The sequence below is a fragment of the Polypterus senegalus genome, chromosome 11, assembly GCF_016835505.1.
Source record: "Polypterus senegalus isolate Bchr_013 chromosome 11, ASM1683550v1, whole genome shotgun sequence".
NCBI classification, from domain to species: domain Eukaryota; kingdom Metazoa; phylum Chordata; class Cladistia; order Polypteriformes; family Polypteridae; genus Polypterus; species Polypterus senegalus.
Genome location: NC_053164.1, coordinates 62,348,401 through 62,371,198, shown reverse-complemented (window position 1 = coordinate 62,371,198; position 22,798 = coordinate 62,348,401). Strand labels below are relative to the sequence as shown.

The 22,798-nt window shown below is 34.5% G+C and overlaps 1 protein-coding gene across 1 annotated transcript; it reads left to right on the top strand.

The window, feature by feature from the left end:
- The first annotated feature begins 249 nt into the window (after nt 1-249).
- vps52 (VPS52 subunit of GARP complex) lies at nt 250-22,798 on the top strand. The gene is made up of 20 exons (XM_039768811.1): nt 250-442; nt 2,177-2,264; nt 3,317-3,369; nt 3,444-3,519; nt 4,723-4,790; nt 6,064-6,239; nt 7,870-8,020; nt 8,125-8,225; nt 8,367-8,499; nt 10,446-10,503; nt 13,393-13,526; nt 13,704-13,859; nt 13,944-14,062; nt 16,414-16,537; nt 17,018-17,113; nt 17,240-17,347; nt 20,017-20,082; nt 20,350-20,461; nt 20,936-21,054; nt 22,195-22,798. Exons 1-20 carry the CDS (start codon nt 359-361, stop codon nt 22,339-22,341), a joined length of 2,169 nt encoding a protein of 722 aa, XP_039624745.1. The 5' UTR covers nt 250-358; the 3' UTR covers nt 22,342-22,798.

The following is a 22,798-nucleotide window of genomic DNA, read 5'->3' as shown; positions in this document are numbered from 1 at the left end:
AATAATCCACAGTCAATTCATTTTAATTTTTCTTTCTGATGGTTAGTACGCTGTTGTTTCAGACACATATTTACGCTCATAACTTTTTTCAGTGTTTAGACTATATTTTAAGTGGCTATGAAAAACAAATATTTAACAGTTTATTACAGCTATGTCGTGACTGTAATATATGTTTTACGTCTTTATATGTTTTACTGATTGCGCTACTGACATATTTAACGTAGTACTCTTACACAGCTACGCAGATCTACTTAAATCTGCGTACAAGAACGCCATTATTACGCATGCGTAAAGGTCGAAGTGTGAGGTTTCCTGTTGGTGTCAGCTGAGAAGAGGAGGGGTCCTTATTTTGATATCCATGGCGGCTGTGGAGATAAGGCCTAATAGTGACAGCGGGGGCGCCGCCGGGGATCATCACCTCATTACCGCCTTGCACGGAGAGGTGAGTTTTGATTCAAGGTAGTAAGCGGACGATACGGTTGGAAGCTGTGTGTGTTTTTATAAAAGTCCATTCTCGACACCTGCAGGTCTTCACTTACAAATTTTGCCTAAACCGGCTGTGCAGGTTGCCTGTGTTCGTCTAACATATGACATGATCTATTTTAATGTAACAATTATATAAGAATATGCAGCATTTATTGTATATATTGTGTATTTTACGCAGCATAGCGAAATGTTGCTTAAGTTGGCTGTTGTCAATAACTTTGTTAAAAACGTGTAAGGTTTCAGCTGTTAAACAGAATACGATCGTGTTTCATTTATTAGATGATTTGTTGGCATACAGTTTATATGCACCCATTTTCATTCTTTGCAGCAACTAAATGTAATCATTTTAAGTAATTAAACACTATGTTATGCTGTAGACAGGAGTGTGCAGTACATTATGAATGGTGTTTCAGTTCCTTTTTTATATACTTTATAAATGAGCTGTGGAAATGTAAGACAGTCGGTGTCAATTTTCATCAGAAGAATTATGTAATTAAGTGCTTTAGTGTATGCAAAATTTGTAGGGATTTTTTTAAATTATTGGCAGGCAGTGTGGCACAGTGGACTTTACTATAGTGAACTTTGGATTTAAAGCTTGAAGTTATGGGTTCAAATCCTGCCACTGACATAGTGTGACCATGAGCATGTCAGTTCTCCTGCCTGTGAGCCAGTTGGAAAAACAAAAGAAATATAACCAATTGTATCTCAAATGTTGTACGTGGCCTCAGATAAAGACATCAGTCAAATAATATTTAATAATATTATCAACTTACTGTTGAACCTGCTATACACAGTGGTCCATGAGGAAAACTTTTGTGCATTAGATCAATTCTTTTCTTTTTAGCTTTGCAGAGTGGCATTAGACAGTTTAAAACCGACATGCTAGTTTCATGTATATGTTTGTCTTGCTGTAATAAGAATGCAGTTAAATAAAGTGATTCAGAATATGGTACCAGATTATTTAAGTTGACGTTTCATTTCACTTGCTGCTATGTACAGTCTTCAAGGAATTTTCAGAAAATGGGATTCCCCTTACTGGATGGTTGCATTGGCTGCAAGGTTTCATTTAAACCATTTTCTTAATTAATGATTTTTTTGCTGTTAGTTAACATTTTTTGCCTTCATTTTATTTGACTTGCTATTTGACACTCAGATCCCTTAATTGTTTTCTTTTTACCTTAATTATCAGCTAAACAATAATGAGGTAGAAAATGAGTCAACACAGCTAACCTGTGTCCATCATACAATATCTGAAAATAAACAAAGGTGAAGATCGTAGTAAAGTTCATCTGCTTAGGTCCATGAAACATTTTGGAGTGTCCTTAGAAAAGAGAAAAGTTATGTAATAAGACACTTTTGAAGTAATCAAATGAAAGAATGTTTCGATTAAGAGACTGTCGGAGATATGGAAGCTCTGTTAGTAAGGTCAAACAACACTTTGACAAGACTTAAAGCACTGCATTTATTTTGAATTATGAGATTCTATTACAGTATGTTTGTACTTTCAGCAGTTCGGCTGTTTTAATGGTATAGATTAGCTTTAATAGAACTGTAGCACACTCGTATACCACATACACAGGAATCGTTTTGTTTTATTGTAAATTTTTGTCTTATGTTTGCTTGAACTTGACCTTAAACTCTTAATTTCTTTTGGGTGTGCTCATATATCACATATCTTTAACAATGTTAGGGCAAGGCTGATATAGAGGAGATGTCTGATTTGAACTTGGGAGAGCTTGACCTTACCTCAGATGAGTTTATTCTTGATGAAGTTGACAGTAAGTTGATATTTATTCATACTTGACTCATCTGTATTATTTGTATTCATGTCATTACTACAGTAAAAAAATGCAGTGTTTATGCTTATTCAGATGTTCATGCATTGTACTCTGTAATCTTTAATCTGAAGTTTTAATTTCCACATGGTGAGAAATAAAGTAAGTCTGTCACTGAAATTAAATTGTTTGTCTTCCTCAGAAAAGTGTCATAACTTACAATCAGTAAAGGTCAGCCCATAAACGTATTCTATTTTTTTAAATTTAAAACATTCTAGTTTTTCTGTAGATGGCAAATTACTTTATGTACATCTTGCTCTTTATTTTTATGTGATCTATATTTCCAATGTGGAAACTGACAAATGGATAGATGACAAGTGCAGTGAAGCACACAACATTTTGTTTCTTTTGGACACCATAAAACTTTATATAAAATTAAATGGAAAGAGTTTTAAATTATAGTGACCTATATATCTAGAGTGTTTTATGTCCTGTGCTAAAAGTCTGCTAGGATTATCTCAACCCACTAACTTTAAATTGGATTAAGAGAATTTTATGTTGAAATCTAATAATTATTTACTGTATGTAATAGTTGTCCAGTTTAACGGGAAATTCTTTCCTTCTTCGACAACTCCTTTTATTGTTGTAATTATTGCATGATAACTACCTAACTAACTATCTGTAAACAAAATCCAGATAGATTTTATAAATTGGACATTTACACTGTAAAAGTATGGGTGTACTCCATTACAAGTTAATAAAGTCAAAGTGGGAGGTAGCCATAATTTTGATCAGATATCACTATTATATGGTAAAAGATTATCAAAATGACTTAAGAAAAGACAAATCCAAGAAATGTCTTACAAGCCGGAACCATGTAAGTTTGTTAATTTATACAAATTCTCTGTTTTCTTCTTGAAACCTCATAATGCAGTTGCTCATATAATAGTCACAATAATTGTAATAGTCTACTTGTTTGACTGTGTAATTTAAATATTTTATGTTGTCAAAATAATACCTGCCATGGATAACAGAATTTGTGTTTTCATTTCAAGTTCATATCCAAGCCAACCTTGAAGATGAACTTGTCAAAGAAGCCCTTAAAACAGTAAGTTGGCTATGTTGAATTTGTTAACCCTCTCCTTACTTCTCTATTTTACTCAATGTATTTTTTATTCTTAGGGAGTTGATCTCAGGCAATACTCCAAGCAAGTAGAATCGGAGCTACAGCGCATTGAGCAGGCTTCTATCAAAGATTGTATCCTTTTAGAATATTCTAAGTAACAGAAGTGGAAGGTGATGTGGTTTAAAGTTAGTGTGAGTGCAAGGAAGGCACACTTTGAAATTATTATTCTCTTTGATAATCAAACATTAAGTCTAGTTGTACAGTACATTACATTCAAAACCAATATCTTCCATATATATTAATATTTATATTTTAGTGAACAGCAGCCTATGTAGGTGCTTAAGAATGATACAATGCAACTTTTGATTCTTTAACTCTTTCAGGGTGAATGTCGACTTTTGGCAAAATTCAGGAGTAGAGGACAGTGATCGGCTGTAAACTGTGAGAAAATTCACCATTACTAGAAGGAAAGTTAGCTTTGTTGATTTAACCTCAATTCCCTGATTGTGCATGAGTAGTGAAGAACAAATAACCTCTAAAATGGCATCGACATCTGGCGAGAGACTAAAGTGAATGCACAAAACAAAATACTCCATGGATGACATTTTGTGTATTAGTGCTGAATCTGACTGATTTTGTTGCGAGTGATCTGGAGATTGAGATCGAAAATTAAAGTGAGGTACCATCATCATTTGATCAGTCCTCATCTGATCATGGTGCTTAACACATTCGTGTAGCTGATATGCCCTCAGCAGTGTTCACCTGGGAAGGCCACCATTTACAATGACGAGGTACAAAGCAAATTGTGTCACACTATGACTGCCGTGCGAAGGAATATAACACTATAACGTGGCATATACTGTACAGTAGGTACATGTTTAATTTAGTCTTTTAAGAAGATATTTTCTTCAGTTTAATGTTTGTGGTATTTGAAATTTGAATGTTCAGTTATCTACATAGTAATCATGTATAGTAAATACTTAGTAGTCACGCACAGTATATACAGTATGTAATTTGTGTTCCAAAGTATGCAAGTCTACTTAGTTACAATTCCTAACTCAGTACTGAGTATCAGCCATCCTGTCAACAAAGATCAGACTTCATCAAGGTCAATATCCTTCTAGAATCAGAACTTTTCATTGCTTATTTCAAGAGTTTGAATAGTGATATCTGTAAATAATTTTAAAATGTTTGTAATGGATCTCACATGGGGGTTATAAAGTTTATACTGTACCAACAATTGTACAAGTTACAGATTCAGTATATTTTTGACCAGTTCTTCAGACTTCCATACTAATATTTTAAAAACCACTCTTTAACTGTATATAACTTAAGATATCAAAGAGAGTCAGAATATTGCTTCTCTGCATAACCAGATTACAGCCTGTGACTCTATTCTTGAGGTGAGTACATAAGAACTAAACATACAGATGCTGATGCTTTTGTAGTAGTCCGTCTTTTGCAGAGAAATGCGATACTGCCCATGAGACTATTGTAATACAGTAAAGTAAAAGAGCCCCATCAAAAACACCTCCTTGTGCCTATTCATGACTACTTACTTGAGTGGAGGTTTTATCATTGACAACTTTAAGATTTATATGTGTATATATAGAATGTGCAGCATATATGTGTGTGCATATATGTATATTCATAGAATAAATTTTAAAACATTTCATATCTCTTGCCCTACATGTACCTTCAGCACATTTCCTCGGTATCTTTGTGTGTCTGAACCTTTCTTGACCAGCGCTTCATCTGTCGAGTGTGTTCCCCTTAAACCTGCTTCTCAGACACTGTCATTTTGAGGGGTCTGTCTTGCTTGTCTGCTTTTATACTTACCTTCTTTGATGGTGACTCTCAGCATGCCTCCTACATTTTTACTGATCTTTGTGTGTCTCACAATCACATTTCTTCCTTCAGTTGTGTCAACAAAACCAAACTGACCAATCAGATCGCTTATAGGAAGTGGATCTCACACACACACACACACAACTAGACCTCAGTATTTTATTATGTATTCAATAGTATACATAAATATATTATCCAAAATATTAACCATGTTGATGTAATCGGTATGAATCCTAGTTATCAGTTATGCACAGCACACCAGGTTATTACTGCCTTTTGTCATTATTCACAAGTGATTCCTAACTCAGTACTGAGTAACAGCCATCCTGTCAACAAAGATCAGACTTCACCAAGGTCATATGGTGCTTTGAATTATTTGATAAATGAACATTCAGTTTTGCTCTTGAATGTCTTCTGCATAAAGTAGTGGAGCTTTTTCTTTTCATTATTCCTTTTCTGATTTCATACTACATGCTTATACGGTCTAAACATACAACAAGTTAATCTGAATTGGCCAATCGGGACAATGTTGCAGTCTTGCTGCATCTAGAATACACTGTTTTACAATAAACTGTGAATGACTGGAATTGGTTTCCTGTGATATTGCATAGCAGTTAAGATACTCAATTTCTGCTTACTGTGTGATATATATAGTAAATACTAATGCAGTATTGTTTTCCAGTTTTTATAAAGTAACTTTTAAATCGTTGTTACTGATACTGTTTTGATAATACATTTAAAAGCACCTGCAACTTAAAATGTGTGTTTTGAAAATTCCTACTTCCTTCTACTAATTCCAGTTATTGCATTTGTTATTGTATTGCATAGCGAATGGAACAGATGCTGAGCTCATTCCAGAGTGACCTGTCTTCCATCAGTTCAGAGATTCAGACACTCCAGGAACAGTCTGTTGCCATGAATATCAAACTCAAGAATCGTCAGTCTGTACGCAGTGAACTGAGTCAGCTGGTGGATGAGTTAATGGTCCCCAGTTCTATGATGGCGTAAGAACAGATTTTTTTCAATCAGTTTATTCTATATTTTACAACTACAGAATATTGTTAAAATGTTCTCCAAAGAGTGCAACTCATGACATTACAATAATGTATACAATAACTTAAAAAAGCACTGAGAAATAAAAATTTTGAGGCAGAGATAAAAGTAAATGAAAAAGGTGTTATGTAGAAGACTAACTTTAAGAATTCCTACTAAACAAAGCGCAGTGGCCATTAGTGTAGGCCTACTGGGTACGTTAAGAGTCAAAAAATAAAAATAAGCAGCTATAGCTGATGTAAGTGTATAGTTTTGTCAGCTTTATTTCATTTTGAAAACCAACCATGAAATATTTAAGGATGAGGTATACTTCACCTGCATAAAAGTGTATCATTTCCTGTTAACAGTCTGACAAGTCTTAAGTTTTTCCTTTTGTTGTTGAATGGAACCAGCTGATTATCAGGAATAAGTTAAATGATCCCAGATGAAGAAAAAATAAGTGTGTATTAAACATAAATGGTTGAAGACAGAAGTTTACATACACTTTGAGTGAATTCTTTAAAACTCACTTTATAACTCCTCCACAGATATTATACTAACAAACTATATATTTGGCATATTGTTTAAGACATCTACTTTGGGCAGGGCAAAGGTAATTTTTTCTGACAATGTTCACAGACAGATTTAATTTTTTTTGACTAACACAATTTCAGTCAGTCACAAGTTTACATACACTTTGTTCATATTTGGTAGCATTGTCTTTAAATTGTTTAACTTGAGCCAAATGTTTTGGGTAGCCCTCCACAAGCTTTTTACAATAAGCTGCTGGAATGTTGGCATATGTATATATATATACTGTGTGTGTATATATATACTGTATATATGTTGATTACTTCAGAGACCAAAAGGAGAGTGACTTATAGGCCTGTCATTGGTAACCATTGGGTGGTGAATGCTCAGGTTTTGGAATTTTGAGATAAATCATATTGTATTGACTCTCAAGATCCCTTCCTCTTGTGTACTACCATATCCACAAGATGTCAGAAACAGCAAAAATAAAGGGGTTCAAAACTCATCAAGAGTTTTACATCAGTATGGGTGATGGCTAAAATCTGAACTATTCATGTCAATCATACACTTGCATTCCCTTCTTCACTTAATATTTGCTACATGCTTGGTATAGAGACCTTCATATACTTGTCATATGAGATTATGTCTTTGAATCATTTGAACAACTTTCCTACATGTAATATTCTAGAAACTCATTGCATGAAAGTTATTTTCCATGAAATAACACAGGTTTCTTCCACACCCTTCCACATTTAAAGGTTAACAAGAACTTATTACAAAGCACCCTTACTGATAAAATAACTGTATTAAGACTAAAAATATTTTCATATTTTCATAGTAGCAGCATACTCTTGTAAAGTGTAAAACGGTATTGAGAGTAAAAACTTATAGTTAGATTCTCAGATGATGAGTGCTAGTCAAACTTTGACAGAGTACACATTTCCATTATCTTTGCCTGGCATAGACTAATTTTAGTTGATAACTGTAAATCTCATACATCTTACTTGAGTTGTGACATTTTCATACTGTACTCATCAAGTCCTAAAGTGTTTGCTTTATGTTCCTGTTTAGAATAATTTTAGACACACCTGTTACTGAGCAAGAATTTGTAGAGCAGCTTCATGAGCTGGATAACAAGATTAACTATGTGAAAGAACAGTCCTTCAGAGAAACACTAGCATGTAATGATGTGCAAGAAGTTCTGGAAAAGCTCAAGATCAAGGTAAGATCACTAGTCTGGCAAAACAACTAAAATACACCTCCTAATAATTTTATCAATTGCTACTTTTTTATGCTACATTTTAACAATTTGCCTTTGTCTGTTAGGCTGTTACCAAGATTCGTGAGTTCATCCTGCAGAAAATCTACTCATTCAGGAAGCCCATGACTAACTATCAAATCCCACAGAATGCCCTACTTAAATATAGGTACCAGAACTATTTATTTATTAATTTGTACACTTCAAGAGTGGAAGGTTTTATGACATGTGTTTTCCTTAACTTGTTTTTTTGCTGAGCAAATGTCTAAATGAATATCACTATGATTTACAATGACTTGTAATGTTTCAGATTTTTCTATCAGTTCTTATTGGCCAATGAGCGTCATGTAGCCAAAGAGATCCGTGATGAATATGTCGACATTATGTGCAAGATCTACTTTTCTTACTTCAAATCATATACTGGACGACTCATGAAAGTTCAAGTAAGCATCATGACATCATTTCAACATATAATTCTGGTCTTTTTTTGCTATTGCTGTGCAAATTCACTAGAAAACTTTTCCTTCTTGGTGTTTGTTTGACTTAAAAACTGACTATATATAGCTATTGTATATACCACATAAATCACTTTCACACAACAGAAATTGAATTAGTTATAAACACTATAACAGCTAATTGGACGATACATAAACCATATCATGCATGCTGGTAGTGTTAAAGAATTAGGTTAGGTTAAAGAACTTCAAACAAATCAATACTTTTTCCTTTTATGAAAAGGGGTGATATAGTTTGACTAATTGCCATAACACTGAATTTGCTAAATACTCATTTGGTTTTGTTTTTTTTACTGCAGATTATATTTATTGAGGAACTTATTTTTCAAACATTTTGTGACAGTTAATATGAAAAAAAATATGACTAATATAAACAACATTAGTATTAAAATGTGTGAAGTTTGATAAAAAGTATAAATATAAAGACTTTTTTATAAAGATTTTTTTATAATCTAATGTACAGTTTCATATATTTGTTTTTTTTTTAAATGAAATGTAAGCATAATAAGTTTTTGAAGCTAATATGCTGTAGTAGTACTTTAAACACCAAGGTTTTAGAGATTGTCAGGTTTCTAAAGGTCTTATACTGATGGTGTTGCAAGATTTTAACTGCTAAAAAGGGAAGCATTTCTGAAGGTACGGTGATAAAATTTTATAAGCAGTGGTTTGAAACACTTCTGCTGCTTCTGTATTTCAGTTGCACTTAAAAATATATTTGATCGAGGAAAGAAAAAGTTTGTTTGCTCTACCAGTATTGCTTGACATGTTTCCATTCTCCACTATGGGAGCCCAGCACAATATTCTCTGATTTTGGGGCAATAGATACAGCATGCACTAATACAGAGCATTGCCTCACCCACCACATAATAAACCACTTCAGGACAACCGAGGTGAAGTAAAAATATATTTTAAACTCATTTGTGTTTTAACTAACAATGTAATTTGTTCGAGTAAAGGTCTTCAATAGATTAGCATAAAGAATGAAATTCAGATTAAGAACATTTTTTCAGTTAAATTTCATGTTTACTGAAGTGAGGTAAATTAGATTAAGGATTTATTGTGCTTGTTTCAGCTTTGTAAGCACATTGAATACTCAGAAGTCCTGTTTTCTTGAAAAGTGAAGTTACTCTTTTCCAAAAGCTGAAACAAAGTGGAAAAATGCTGTACATATGGTGGTGTAATATGAATGAAGTATTTAAAAAATGTCTTAAACAGGACCTTCCTTTAAAGAAATACACATTACAAGTTTTGTTATTTATTTATTCATCCATCCATTTTCCAACCCGCTGAATCTGAACACTGGGTCACGGGGGTCTGCTGGAGCCAATCCCAGCCAACACAGGGCACAAGGCAGGAACCAATCCTGGATAGGGTGCCAACCCTCCACAGGACACACAAAAACACACCCACACACCAAGCACACACTAGGGCCAATTTTTAGAATCGCCAATCCACCTAACCTGCATGTCTTTGGACTGTGGGAGGAAACCGGAGCGCCCAGAGGAAACCCACACAGACACGGGGAGAACATGGAAACTCCACGCAGGGAGGACCCGGTAAGCGAACCCAGGTCTCCTAACTGCGAGGCAGCAGCACTGCGCCACCGTCCCGCCTGGTTATTTATTTAGAGATAATGTATATAATAGTCAAGTCCTAGACAACAGTTAAATCCTTTTTTTATTCATTAACTGTGAATTCTTTTTGTGCTTCACATTTTTTTTTCCTTATCTGTGGCAGATTGTAAATAAACCTCAGTATGGGACATATACAGTAATCTGCCTTGGAGGTGAAAACAAAAGGGTGTTTATTCATTTTAATAAATATCAATAAAACCTGAGGGATATTTTAATTTTTCTTCCCTTTATTTTCTACAGTATGAAGAAGTAGCTGATAAAGATGACTTAATGGGTGTAGAGGACACTGCCAAGAAAGATATCCTTTTAAATTAAAAAAATAATCACTTGTGTAAAGCCTAAGCATAGAGACTCTATTTCTTAATTTCCATTTTCCTCTCTCTAGTATTGTGTCATTTTGCAAAATCTTATAAAAGATCAAAGTAGAATTTAAATTATGTTCTTCTACGAGGTATGTGACATCTCATGTGAAGCACATTAAAATGCATCTTGATCAATAATGTGTAAACTTTTTTTTTACTTTAATTTATATGCTATCCATTGAAAAGTAGATCCTCAAAATTTTATCAAATCTTTTAGCAAGGAAAGAAGAAAAACTGGGAAAATCTGACAGAAATCGGTGTAAACAATTGTTAGAATTTGGCAGAACCAGCTGTTTCCTGTATTGAAACCATGATTGTTTTATGCAAATTTCTGCCACAAGATTTAGAAATCTTTGACCTTTCCATCTCAAAGAACCATTCAAGCACAGTCAATGGTGAAGGAATTCTTGGTAGTCTATATTATTTAAACTGTTCCTTATATTGACAAGTTGTATATGCTGTAGGTATGGGCTCTTACTAGGCACTTGTGGTTGTTTAATTTGTATTGTTCAGACTTCAGACTTTACCTCTCATGACAACCATTTTTGGTTAAATTCCTTTACAATATCTGCATTATGCCAAAGGATAGCCCCTTTTTTAATGTGAACATTTTGATATATTAATTTGTTTTCTTCTGTTAAGGAAAGATGGCTCTATTTTTTTTTTTTTAAGATAAACTCCCCTTCTTTTAATGTTAACACACCATTGCTTACAGTAAGGATTGAACTATTTGGTTGATGACCTTCATTAGGTATTTGTAAGAGGAAACATGACAGCCATCATCCTTCAAGTGCATGTTACATAGTCACAATTACTGTATGTATAAACAAAGTGCAAAAGGAAATAGAAAAACGATATAAAACATGCAACTGTTGTATTTGTAATGCATTGATCAGGTTCATTGGTTCCTGCTATTTCTCTTTTATAGCTGTGTTTTTGTAATACTTTTGCGCTACTTGGTAATTTAGTACATTCTTTAATAATACAGTAAGTTTTACAACAGTGAAACAGTGATGCAGAACACATTATTGTGATTATTTTGGAAAAGTTAACCCTTATTTAAAAAAAAAAAAAAAATCCACACCTTCACAGTGATAATTCAGATAATGGTCCAAATGTAAGTGTGTCTGTCAATATATGAGGAGGGTACCCACAAATTCCCGGAATCCATCAATAGCACAAGAGTAGGATGTTATCAACTGTTTGCTGCTGGATATTTTAGGCCTACAGACTTGTTGATCAATCTGCCATGTGTCATTGTGCTGTGTTGATCAAGATGTGTATTTCTGCCATTTATTCTACAAATGCCCACTTGACTTTGGCAATTTTTTTCATTTTTTTTTTTTTTTAACTTGAATAGATTTTTTTAATAAAGTTCCCCCATGAACAGACTGGTCAGTTAATAAGCAACATCAATTACACTGAACTTCTGAGACATCTGTGGGAAAGCATCCATAAAAAAAAAAATCATGAGAAGTGGTGCATGCAAAGCTGCATTTTGCTCTGTGACAGTGCATTTGCAAAGACTGTTGTACCGTGATAATGGACCTGCACACATTGCTTTGTCACTCAAAGAGTTCCTGACCAAAAAACAATGTGGTTGTTGCTTCACACTTTCTGCATTCTCCTGATCTCACTCCCTGTGACAAAAAATAAGTGAAGGAAGTTTTTTCAGGAAAGGAAGAAGTGCTGGGACATGTGAAAATACTTCCCTTGAGATGTGATACACATTGGCTGAAAGGGAATTGCGTATATTTAATGCCATTCTGTTTTTATTTATTTTTTAATAACAATTCCGGAATTTTTTGGGTCCCTTATATGTTAACCCTTATTATATTTTGACAGTATTAAAATGAGATACTATTACAGTTAATAATGTTGACTATAAAATTAAAGTGCACTTCACATTCAAGACTATGTTTGAGCACTGGAGTTATAGTCTGTTAACTGATGCAAGCTGAAATTCAGATAAGCTTTATGTGTTCTGATTCAGGCCAGTTAGGTGCATTCAGTGTTGACAATATAGAAATGTGTATCAACATGTGGATGTAGCATTACATTTTTTGTCCCATTGAGGAAATGGAATACATATGTATGTAACCTATTCCCTAATCAGTCATCAAACATAAATTTTTATTCAATTTTTTATTTAATTTTTGAAGTTTTATTTTTTTCACATATTAAAGAATTAATTAGTTGCTTATTTTACTAAAATGTTTTAAAATTATGATGCTATCTGTGAAGCATCTGTTAAAATATACTAGTAAACATTTATAATTGATTTTTTTTTTGGTTAAACCACAGAAGAATTGGTATGCCACTGTAATTTTTTAGCAAAAACAATTGTTATTGAGAGTTTGTGAATGTGGAAGTTGGGTAGCACTTCACAGTAAAAGCATATAAGACAATCAGTGAAAACTCCTAACACAGGAATAGGCCCTCCTAATCTAAGGAACAAATGTTTTTGAATTGCCATTCAGATATTTGGCAATCTTTTCTTGGCCATTGAGAGATTAAGTGTAAAAAATGTTGTGGGTTAGTATAGACGTATAATGGGTGCTTCTAAAAGAGTTGAGTTGCAGGCCTTCATAGGATAAGTATAAACTGGTATTTGAGTGAAAAGGGAAAAACGTTCTGATGTTCGATTTAAGCAGGTCAACAAGTGTCCTGATGCCAAGTACTTTTATTTGAATGACTACCACTGTAGCATAATCTTTTCCCAAATTTTTTTTTATAAACACTTTTAACAGTTTCTTTTTGAATAAGCAGTTTTTTCTGCAATGCTCATTACATATTGGTTGTGTTTTTCCTTAATCCAAGTAAACGTTTCTTTTCCAAACCTTCCCTAAAAAACAGAAACACAATTTTTACACTAGGCAATCGAGGAAGCATAATCTCCTCCACTGAACTGGAAGCTCCCATCCTAGTACCTCATGCGGCTCAAAAGAGTGATGCTCGGGTAAGTGCAAATAACAGCTATTCTTAGTTATGAATGAATGAAAAAGTGTGATGTTAGAAAAAGGTAGACTATATTATACACTTTTAAATATCTGCAGATCAGATGTATGATAAACAGATTTTTACAGAAGTTTCTGTATATGTATATTGCCCAATTAACACTATCTTTCCCCCTCAGTATCCTTTCGAGACACTGTTCCGCAGTCAGCACTATGCCTTACTGGACAACAGCTGTCGTGAATACCTTTTTCTATGCGACTTTTTTATGGTGACAGGGAATTCTGCTCAGGATCTCTTCAACTCCATAATGGGGAAAACACTTGCCATGTTTCTGGTGAGAAGATTAGGATATTTTCTTTTCCCATAGATCAACTGGCTGTATTATCTCTTTAAAGCCTGCCTGTTTCTTCTCTTATAGAAACATATTGCTACCTATGTGTCGGACTGTTATGATAGTATTGCTATATTTCTGTGCATTCACATTATCCTGAGATTCAGAGCTATCACTGTCAAAAGGAATATACCAGCTATAGACAAGTAAGTATGTTTGGTCGTTCACATGCATAATCTATTCAGTTGTATTAGGGAATTCTTTTGCAAGATTTTAAATGAAATGCGTTATTCATAGTATGACCTAATGCAAAGCCTTAAGACAAACATCTTGGAATTCTTCTGTATGAACCCCTAAACATACTGTATTTATCACTCATCAGGTTACCAGGCAAAGGTTATGTAAAAGCTTCACCTAGCCAAAATCTTCAGCACACTAATGTTTAGTAATTTTGTTGTTCTGCTACCTCGTGCAAGGGCTTTAAAAGGCAAGAGCTTTGCCATCTTGACAGAATAGACTAGATAGGTGTTATGGTCGATTGATTTTGTACTTGTTAGGGTGGCAGAGGGTGAACATTCTGTCTTCTGAAGTCATCCCTAAGTGTTGGGGACAACGAGTGCTGAATAACCTATTGTCTATACAATGAAACAGATGGACTTGTTTGAAAGTTTTATTGATTTTTGAACTGGTATAGCTATTTTAAAGTAGAATCATCTGATTCTGAAGAAATTATGGACTATGAAGTTATAAAATCATTTTTCTGGTGCAGGGAGAAGGATTAACTAATCCAGTGGTTTAAAGCTTTTCCACAACATGGTATATTTCAGGCGTATGGCCTTTTTAGTTTCATGAAAATATTTACTGCCCATTAGACAATTTTATTAAAGCAACAACAACCATGTGAAAATGTACCTATGCAAGTTTATGTTTTGAACACGTTTTAATCAGTATAGTAATAATATTTTTGCAGTTGCCAGTAGTGTCAAGTAGTCTGTCTAGTAACCAGTTATGAACAATCTGGTTTCTTTTGAGCATGCTGTGGACAGGATTCAATGTGTCCCCTCTAAGTGGAACTGAAATTGGTTAAGGCTGGGGAAACATAAATACAGTTATGTTACAGATTTTAAAAGTAAATGTTGATAGGTTTTGTAAGAGGACAAGAAGGGGAAGGACAATGCCTTGGCATTTTGTGTCCCAAATTAAATCAGGAGTTTGTTGTTGCACTCTGTTCTTTGAAAAAGTTACTATTCTGGCATGGTACTAATCAGATGCTCAACATGGGTATTCATGTCCATTTTAAATCAACATTGTAAATGGTTAACACCACAGACTGTGTATGCAACCAAAAAGACTTTGCCAAATTTATTGCAGTATATGATCTCTCTTTCAAAGTAACTCTGTCATAATGCAGTCAGGGGACTGAAAAGGTGTTCAAGATTGTCCATGTTAAACCAAGTCACCTGTCTAACTACACGTTATTGTGCAAGTGTAAATGTTAATTTATTTTGCTGTTATTTTCATTACTTGACACATACAGAATAATGAAATCATAAGCAGGTGTTGTATTTTGTTTTCTGAATTTGTCTTGTAGCACTCTTGTTTGTTTATTTTCATAGCTGTGAAAGCTAAAAAGCAATTTAAGCTGTTTGTTTACAAATGTACCTAACACAATTATTGCTACTGTATTTTCTTTCTCGTTTCAGTTATTGTAGTAATTTAAATGTTCATTTGTCATAGCAGGTAGAGGCTTTGAAATTTGCTTATTTGCAATATTTATATAGAGATTTTGCACAATTATTTTACTTTTTGTACCAATTCCCGCTTCAGAGTTTTTCTTGCTTTCACCTATTTAATCCAGAAGACATTCATATATGAAAAATATGCAGCATGACAATGATTATTAATAATACAGTAATGGATGAAATAAAAAAGCAGTTTTTTTTTTACCTAAGTGAAAAATAAATCTGTATGAACAAAAATAATTATTAAAGTATATATTACAATGCGGGCGGAACGGTGGCGCAGTGGTAGTGCTGCTGCCTCGCAGTTAGGAGACCTGGGTTTGCTTCCCAGGTCCTCCCTGCATGGAGTTTGCATGTTTTCCCCGTGTCTGCATGGGTTTCCTCTGGGCGCTCCGGTTTCCTCCCACAGTCCAAAGACATGCAGGTTAGGTGGATTGGCGATTCTAAATTGGCCCTAGTGTGTGCTTGGTGTGTGGGTGTGTTTGTGTGTGTCTTGCAGTGGGTTGGCACCCTGCCCAGGATTGGTTCCTGCCTTGTGCCCTGTGTTGGCTGGGATTGGCTCCAGCAGACCCCCGTGACCCTGTGTTCGGATTCAGTGGGTTGGAAAATGGATGGATGGATATTACAATGCAGTAGCTTTATTAACACCCACAATAAATGCAGTTATTTTTTTTATCTTTACAAAAGAAATGTCATTGCTTTTTCAACAAAACTATTTTTAGTTTTTTTTGACTTGGTTTAATATAAATTATAATTTCTTTTGGAGTTTCTGGAAATTTTCTTTTTATTTAATTAGTCATCTGGGACTCTTTTAGATACTGGGAGACAGTGTTGGAAATCCTGTGGCCAAGGTTTGAATTAATCCTGGAACTAAATATTCAAAGTATTCGTAACACCGACCCCCAGAGACTTGGAACACTTGACACCAGGCCACATTATGTAAGTGAAGATTGCAGTCATGTGAACTGGGCACTGATTAAAATCTATACCGCCGCTATTAAAAGTCTGAATTAAATGTCTTCGGCAGATATGTTGAAGTTGGTCTAACCAGTGAAACACTGTTTAATTCATTTATTGAATTTAACTGTTTTGTACATCTTAATTGGCATGTGTGAATTTCTGTATGTACATATAAAACACCTTACTGTGTATTAATAGGCTGGTGTCTTAGTTTATCTTTTAATAATCTTGATAAAGTTATACTTTTTTTTGTGGATAGACTGGAGGTGTTTCTATTGTCTGCACTGTTTTTCCATTCTTTATTATACAGCAGATCATTTGCTCTTTTCCCTTATTACTAACTAGCAGCCATCCATCTATGTGCTTAACCCACTTATACATCAAGTAAATGCAGATGTTTTTTCTTTCACAACAACAGAAAAACTCAAATGTTCTTTTTCCTTTGGTTTATCTACCTAGATTACACGGAGGTATGCAGAGTTTTCATCTGCAATCGTTAGTATCAACCAGACGTTTCCAAGTGAAAAGACTAATGCACTACTTGGACAGCTGCAGGTAATAAATACAAATGTACACTGAAACAGGATTGCATCTTCAGCTCTTTTTGTACATGAGTGCAAGATGTTTAGATAGAGTCCAAAAAAACACTATCACTTCTTTCTATATGTTCAATTTTTACAGGTGGAGGTAGAAAATTTTGTCTTGCGCATGGCTGCTGAGTTTCCATCTCGAAAGGAGCAACTCATCTTCCTCATTAACAACTATGATATGATGCTTAGTGTGCTGATGGTAAGAGAAATATCTTCTGGGCTTTGTCTCAAGAAACTCTTGCAGGATTCTGAATTTCGTCATTTCTTTTCATCTTTTCGTTCTTGGTAAAACCAATCAATGGTTTTGTGTCTTTACCTGTTCACTGACATCACTGTGTGTTACGTTTTCCTCGATTATACTCTGCTACCTATAATTGTTACAGAATATTAAAGACTAAATATACGGTTTGCTGAACCAAACTGGCAGCTTCAAAGAAACTTTTACAAAGTCTTATTTCAAGGAGTGTGTTTCATTTTTCTTTCGCTGACAAAATTTTTGCAAAATGGAAATTAAAAAATAAATAAAATCATACATTGTACACTAACAATGTTCAAGTCAAACCAGAGAATCAGAAAAATGAAAAATTTATTTATTTGTCATGGACAATGAAGGCATTTTAAAAGGGAAACAAGCTGTTGAACTAAAAGCTAAGGCATTGGCCTGTACCTGAGAAGCTGCTGAACACCCACAACTGATTTGAAGTACTTTAAAAATATCTAAAGTAATACTTGTGACTTGTAAGCAGCTTTGAATAAGAACATAAGATCAATACATAAATGTAAATGTGATGAAAATCAAATCATTGGAAAAAGATTATGTTGAATAATTTCTTCTGACAATTCACTGGTACTGTGTTTTTTACGGCAAGTCTTATACTTGATAATTTCTTATAAATCTTGCAATATTTCATATTAATGTTAAACTTTTTTCAGCAATATTTAATTATATTGATCCGTTTGAATTTTTAATAATTTAAATTATATGTAATATCATGTAAATGTATTGTATTCTGTTTCTTCTCCTGAAAAGCATGTGTGCATTCATTATGTTTCATTGAGCATTTGGTTTTCATCTTTTCTTGCCAATATAAACTATATTATAGCATGTATATCTAATTAGCTTGCTAGTAGAGTAAAACACAGAATGTGCACTTAACCAACTTCTCCAAGATCTGGTGCTGCACAGTATCTTCATATTACATTTCTAGGAATTGAAAGAAGGAAGTAGGTAGTTTTTGTGTGTTTTTTTTTTTTAAATGGTTTTGCTATAGAATATGTTTTACGTGTAAAGTCACTGCTGCTTTGTTGACCAACTTTCAAAAAACAGAACTTCTCCAATACTGAGGACGTATAATACATTTCAGGGACATTTTATATTAAGGCAGACAACTGACCTCATAAAGTAACCAGGACAGGTTTTTTTTTACTGCTGAGTGTATGTGAACAGCTTAGGTGCAGATTCCAAACTGGTTTGTTCATTCTTAACCCGGAGGGCCATGGAGGTTAAAGCTAGGACACAGGACTGATGATCAGTATTTGGGCCCCTTCATGATGCAGCAAGCATTATGAAGCGTCATCATTCAATCAGCTATCAACATCCCCATGAAGTGACATGGGACAGTTGCTCTGCGTAGAGGAAATGAGTGAAATGCTAGCTCCTGCACTATACCTTAATGGAATGTCACTGCTTATTTTTATCAAAAGCAGCTTCATTCTCGCTAGGTGCCGTTATTGTGGTGGGAGTTCAGTAAATTGCTTCTATTACATTAGTGAAACTGGACACTTCTTTAAACTGCCTTTTTATATTTTATGTATGCACACCAGTTAATAGTTTCCACAACAGCGGGCATGATGAAGTGAAAGTTAACTGAAATCTTCCTGATCTGTCGATCTGTTCCATGAGAAGTAAGAACAGGTAGCCTATATAAACTAAAACCATAAACTTTCTTCAGTGCAAATATGCAGCATTTATCCTCTTAAAAGGGAAATAAAATGCAGTATATGTGTCATATTTCTGACTTTTGAGGTTTAATGTGTTTGTCACATCTATGGACATTATAATGATGGCTAGGTAATAAGAGTTTTCTTATTTGGTTTGGCTGCGTTTCCCTTGTTGAACAAAGATGTCCCCAGAATATCTTACTATGTATATGCAACTATTCTAAAATCCAAAAATATCCAAAATCTGAAGTGCTTCTGGTCCCTGGCATTTTGGATTAGGGATACTCAACATTTACCACCTGTTAATCAAAGTGGTCATCAACATTTCAGATTTTTGCTTATATCATCTTACTGTATTACTCAATGACTTAAGATACGCCTGGACAAACTTGTTAAGATGGCAGGCTCTATTGTAGGAGTAAAGTTGGACAGTTTAACATCTGTGGCAGAGCGACGGGCACTAAGCAAACTCCTGTCAGTCATGAAGAATCCACTGCATCCACTGAACAGGATCATCTCCAGACAGAGGAGCAGCTTCTGCGACAGACTGCTGTCCCTGTCCTGCTCTACTGACAGACTGAGGAGATCGTTCCTCCCCCACACTATGTGACTCTTCAATTCCACCCGGGGGAGTAAATGCTAACATTACCCAAAGTTATTGTCTGCTTTTACATGCATTTTTATTACTATTTAATTTAATATTATTTTTGTATTAGTATTCTGCTGCTGGATTATGTGAATTTCCCTTTGAGATTAATAAATCTATCTATCTATCTATCTATCTATCTATCTATCTATCGCCTTTTAAATGCTGGCTGAGTAGAATTGAATACATACATAACCAATTAACTGATGACCTGGATTGCTTACATTTAAAAATGCAGTTGTCACAGGGAAATGACTGAAGTATCTTGTTTACACCCACAGGAGAGAGCTGCGGATGATAGCAAAGAGGTGGAAGGCTTCCAGCAACTGCTGCTGGCAAGGACACAAGTGGGTATAGTACAGTATACAATGGTCAAGTATGCTAATTTTACCCAAAGCATCTTAAATGGATTTATTTTCACAAGTTTAATTCTATAATGCATGTGCATTAGTCACAAGTTAATTTCATAAAATCTTTCTTCATCATTTGTATTCCTGAGGAATATACTGTATACCTTGGAAATAAATTTCTAAAATAAATTTTGTTTAGAGTATCTAGTATTGCTTATGGTATTTGTGAACATGTAGACATATGTAGACTTTTCTTTCAAACAGGAGTTTATTGAGGAGATTCTGTCCCCACCATTTGGAGGAATGATTGCTTTTGTGAAAGAAAGTGAGGCTCTAATAGAAAAAGGTCAGATGGAAAAACTGAAAAGTGAGGAAGGTAAGAGATCAGCAGGAATACAAGCTTTCAATGAACAAGGATTAATGAGAAAATGATGTGATGCAGAGCCCTGCTGGTTGGTAAGGTATTTTCATGCAGATTGATGAGATTCATTGAAGATAACCTGAAATAGAGTGAGGCATGTTGGTTAACCTCGCCTCAATGCTCCACGGACCTGGCTTTGATTCCCAGACTAGTCATTGTTTATTTGAACTTTAATCGTTCTCTGCATGTTTTACTCTTTTTTGTTTTGTGCATTACTCTAGGTCTTCCGTTTTTCAAAGATGTTCATATTAGCTTAGTTGGTTGGTTGAGTTGTAAGTAAATGTGGCAATATGCATGATTATACCCTGCTATTGACTGACATTCAGTCCTGGGTTGTTACCTGCCTTACATCAGATATTCCTTTTAATGGAAACTGGGGTTGTGGAAATGAATGAGCATTTATTGAATTGTTTTTGGTTTTTTTTTCAGCACGTGCCAGCCACTTGGTGAGAGGCTTTGCTAGTTCATGGAAACAATCCGTTGAAAACCTTAGCCAAGATGTCATGCGGTCCTTCACTAACTTTAAAAATGGCACTGGCATCATTCAGGTCAGTATAAGATGTTTCGAAGTTTCAAGTTACTTTTATATATTGAGGTAACATGAGACTTGTATTTCTGACAACAAAATGAACAAAAAAAAGTTATGATGGAAGTTTGACACAGTATCTTTAGACATCCTGTAATAAATGATGTACAGTCTCTTAGCTTTCTTAAATTCCAAAAATCATGCTGATCAAATTTATTACATAAATGTACATTTTGATATGCAAAAAAAAAAAAAAATCTTGATCATATGGCAGTGTTGATCCAGGATGGCAAGTGGAAATTACAATGACAACATTCTTTTGAGAACTACATAAGTGTCATGAGGCTTGGGGCTGGATTCTCTAAACCAAGTTCAAACAAATCAAGCAGTTGTTTAATGGACAGTGGAGCAAGCAATAAAGTCAGATATGTTAGCCTTTACTTTTTTTTTTCAACAAGTTGATGAGTGTGGCACACACTAAAGTAAGTCTTACTGGTTTATTACAGTCATTGCTGTTGTGTACAAAATGCAGTGACATTCTTACTTGCCTGTGCTATTCAACAACAAATCTTCTGTCATCCATTCTTGAAACCTCTCAGAACACAGTTTAAACACTGTTATGCTCAAGAGTGCAGGTACTACAATGTCATACTGTGTTATTTTCAAGTATAACTGTATTGTGTATTTAACAAAGTACACTACTTGTTGATTGGTTAGCTTTGGAGATTTTTATGCTTGTGGATAAATATTAGTTCCCGTGTGATCATATTTATCTTCTTATTAAGCATTTCTGTCCTGATAATAGTGGAAACTTCCAGGATGACAGTGCCTCCATCCAGAAGACACAAGTGTTCAATAAGTGCTTAGAAGAACATTAAAGAAACCACATACCATGGTGGGCTGCCCAGAACAGCACTTTGCATCAAAACATCAAATTATGAAATTCACTTTAAAGAGTGTAATTTTAGCCTATCAGTGTAGTTCCTGGAAGTTACAGAAACGGTGCCAAGGCACAGTGAACATATTGTGACTTCTCAAGATGGCTCATTACCCTGTTAAAGCACTTTTTTGCGTGTTGCCTGCATTTTATCAGTTATTTGTACCTCTGTGTATATTTTGTTATTATGCTCTTTAATTTCTTTTTATTTTAATACCTTCGCAGGGTGCCCTAACACAACTGATTCAGTACTATCACCGTTTTCACAAAGTACTCTCTCAGCCTCCATTCAAAGGACTGGCAGTGCGTTCTGAACTAATTAACATCCACCATCTTATGGTTGAAGTCAAGAAACACAAGCCTAACTTCTGAATGTACATTATATCTTTGAGAGAGCAACAATCTTTAAAATCTGATTTCAGGGTAATTTGGGTGCTCTCTGCTGCTGTTCGCTGAGTTTTACAATCCTACACTACAGTTCTTTCTATGTGAAAGGCATGCACCCTGGTGCCTACAGGTAAAAACTGCTGTGAAGACAGTCCATGTAATCAGTGAATGAATTTTCCACTAAAAAAGTCCTTGGTTTCTGAAGGATTAAAGAACTACAACAAACAGTATCTGTAAGCTGAAAATAAAAACATAACTCGCTAAGATTTCTCCAGTTAAAGACCAAATGTAACAATTGGGGTCAGGGTATCTTGTGTGAAATTGTTTCAGTTACCCTAATTCCTGTGACCAGTTGAAAATATTTGTTGTTGGTGTATATATTCTATTTTGCCTTGTAAACATATTCACTTGAATAAACCTTACCATAATTTAATATAAATGA

Excerpts from the sequence above, each read along its gene's own strand:
- vps52 (XM_039768811.1), top strand. The coding sequence starts at position 359 with ATGGCGGCTGTGGAGATAAGGCCTAATAGTGACAGCGGGGGCGCCGCC. Across the intron at positions 4,791-6,063 it reads CCTGTGACTCTATTCTTGAG|CGAATGGAACAGATGCTGAG; the intron begins GTGAGTACATAA and ends TGTATTGCATAG. Across the intron at positions 10,504-13,392 it reads AGAGGACACTGCCAAGAAAG|GTTTCTTTTCCAAACCTTCC; the intron begins ATATCCTTTTAA and ends ATCCAAGTAAAC.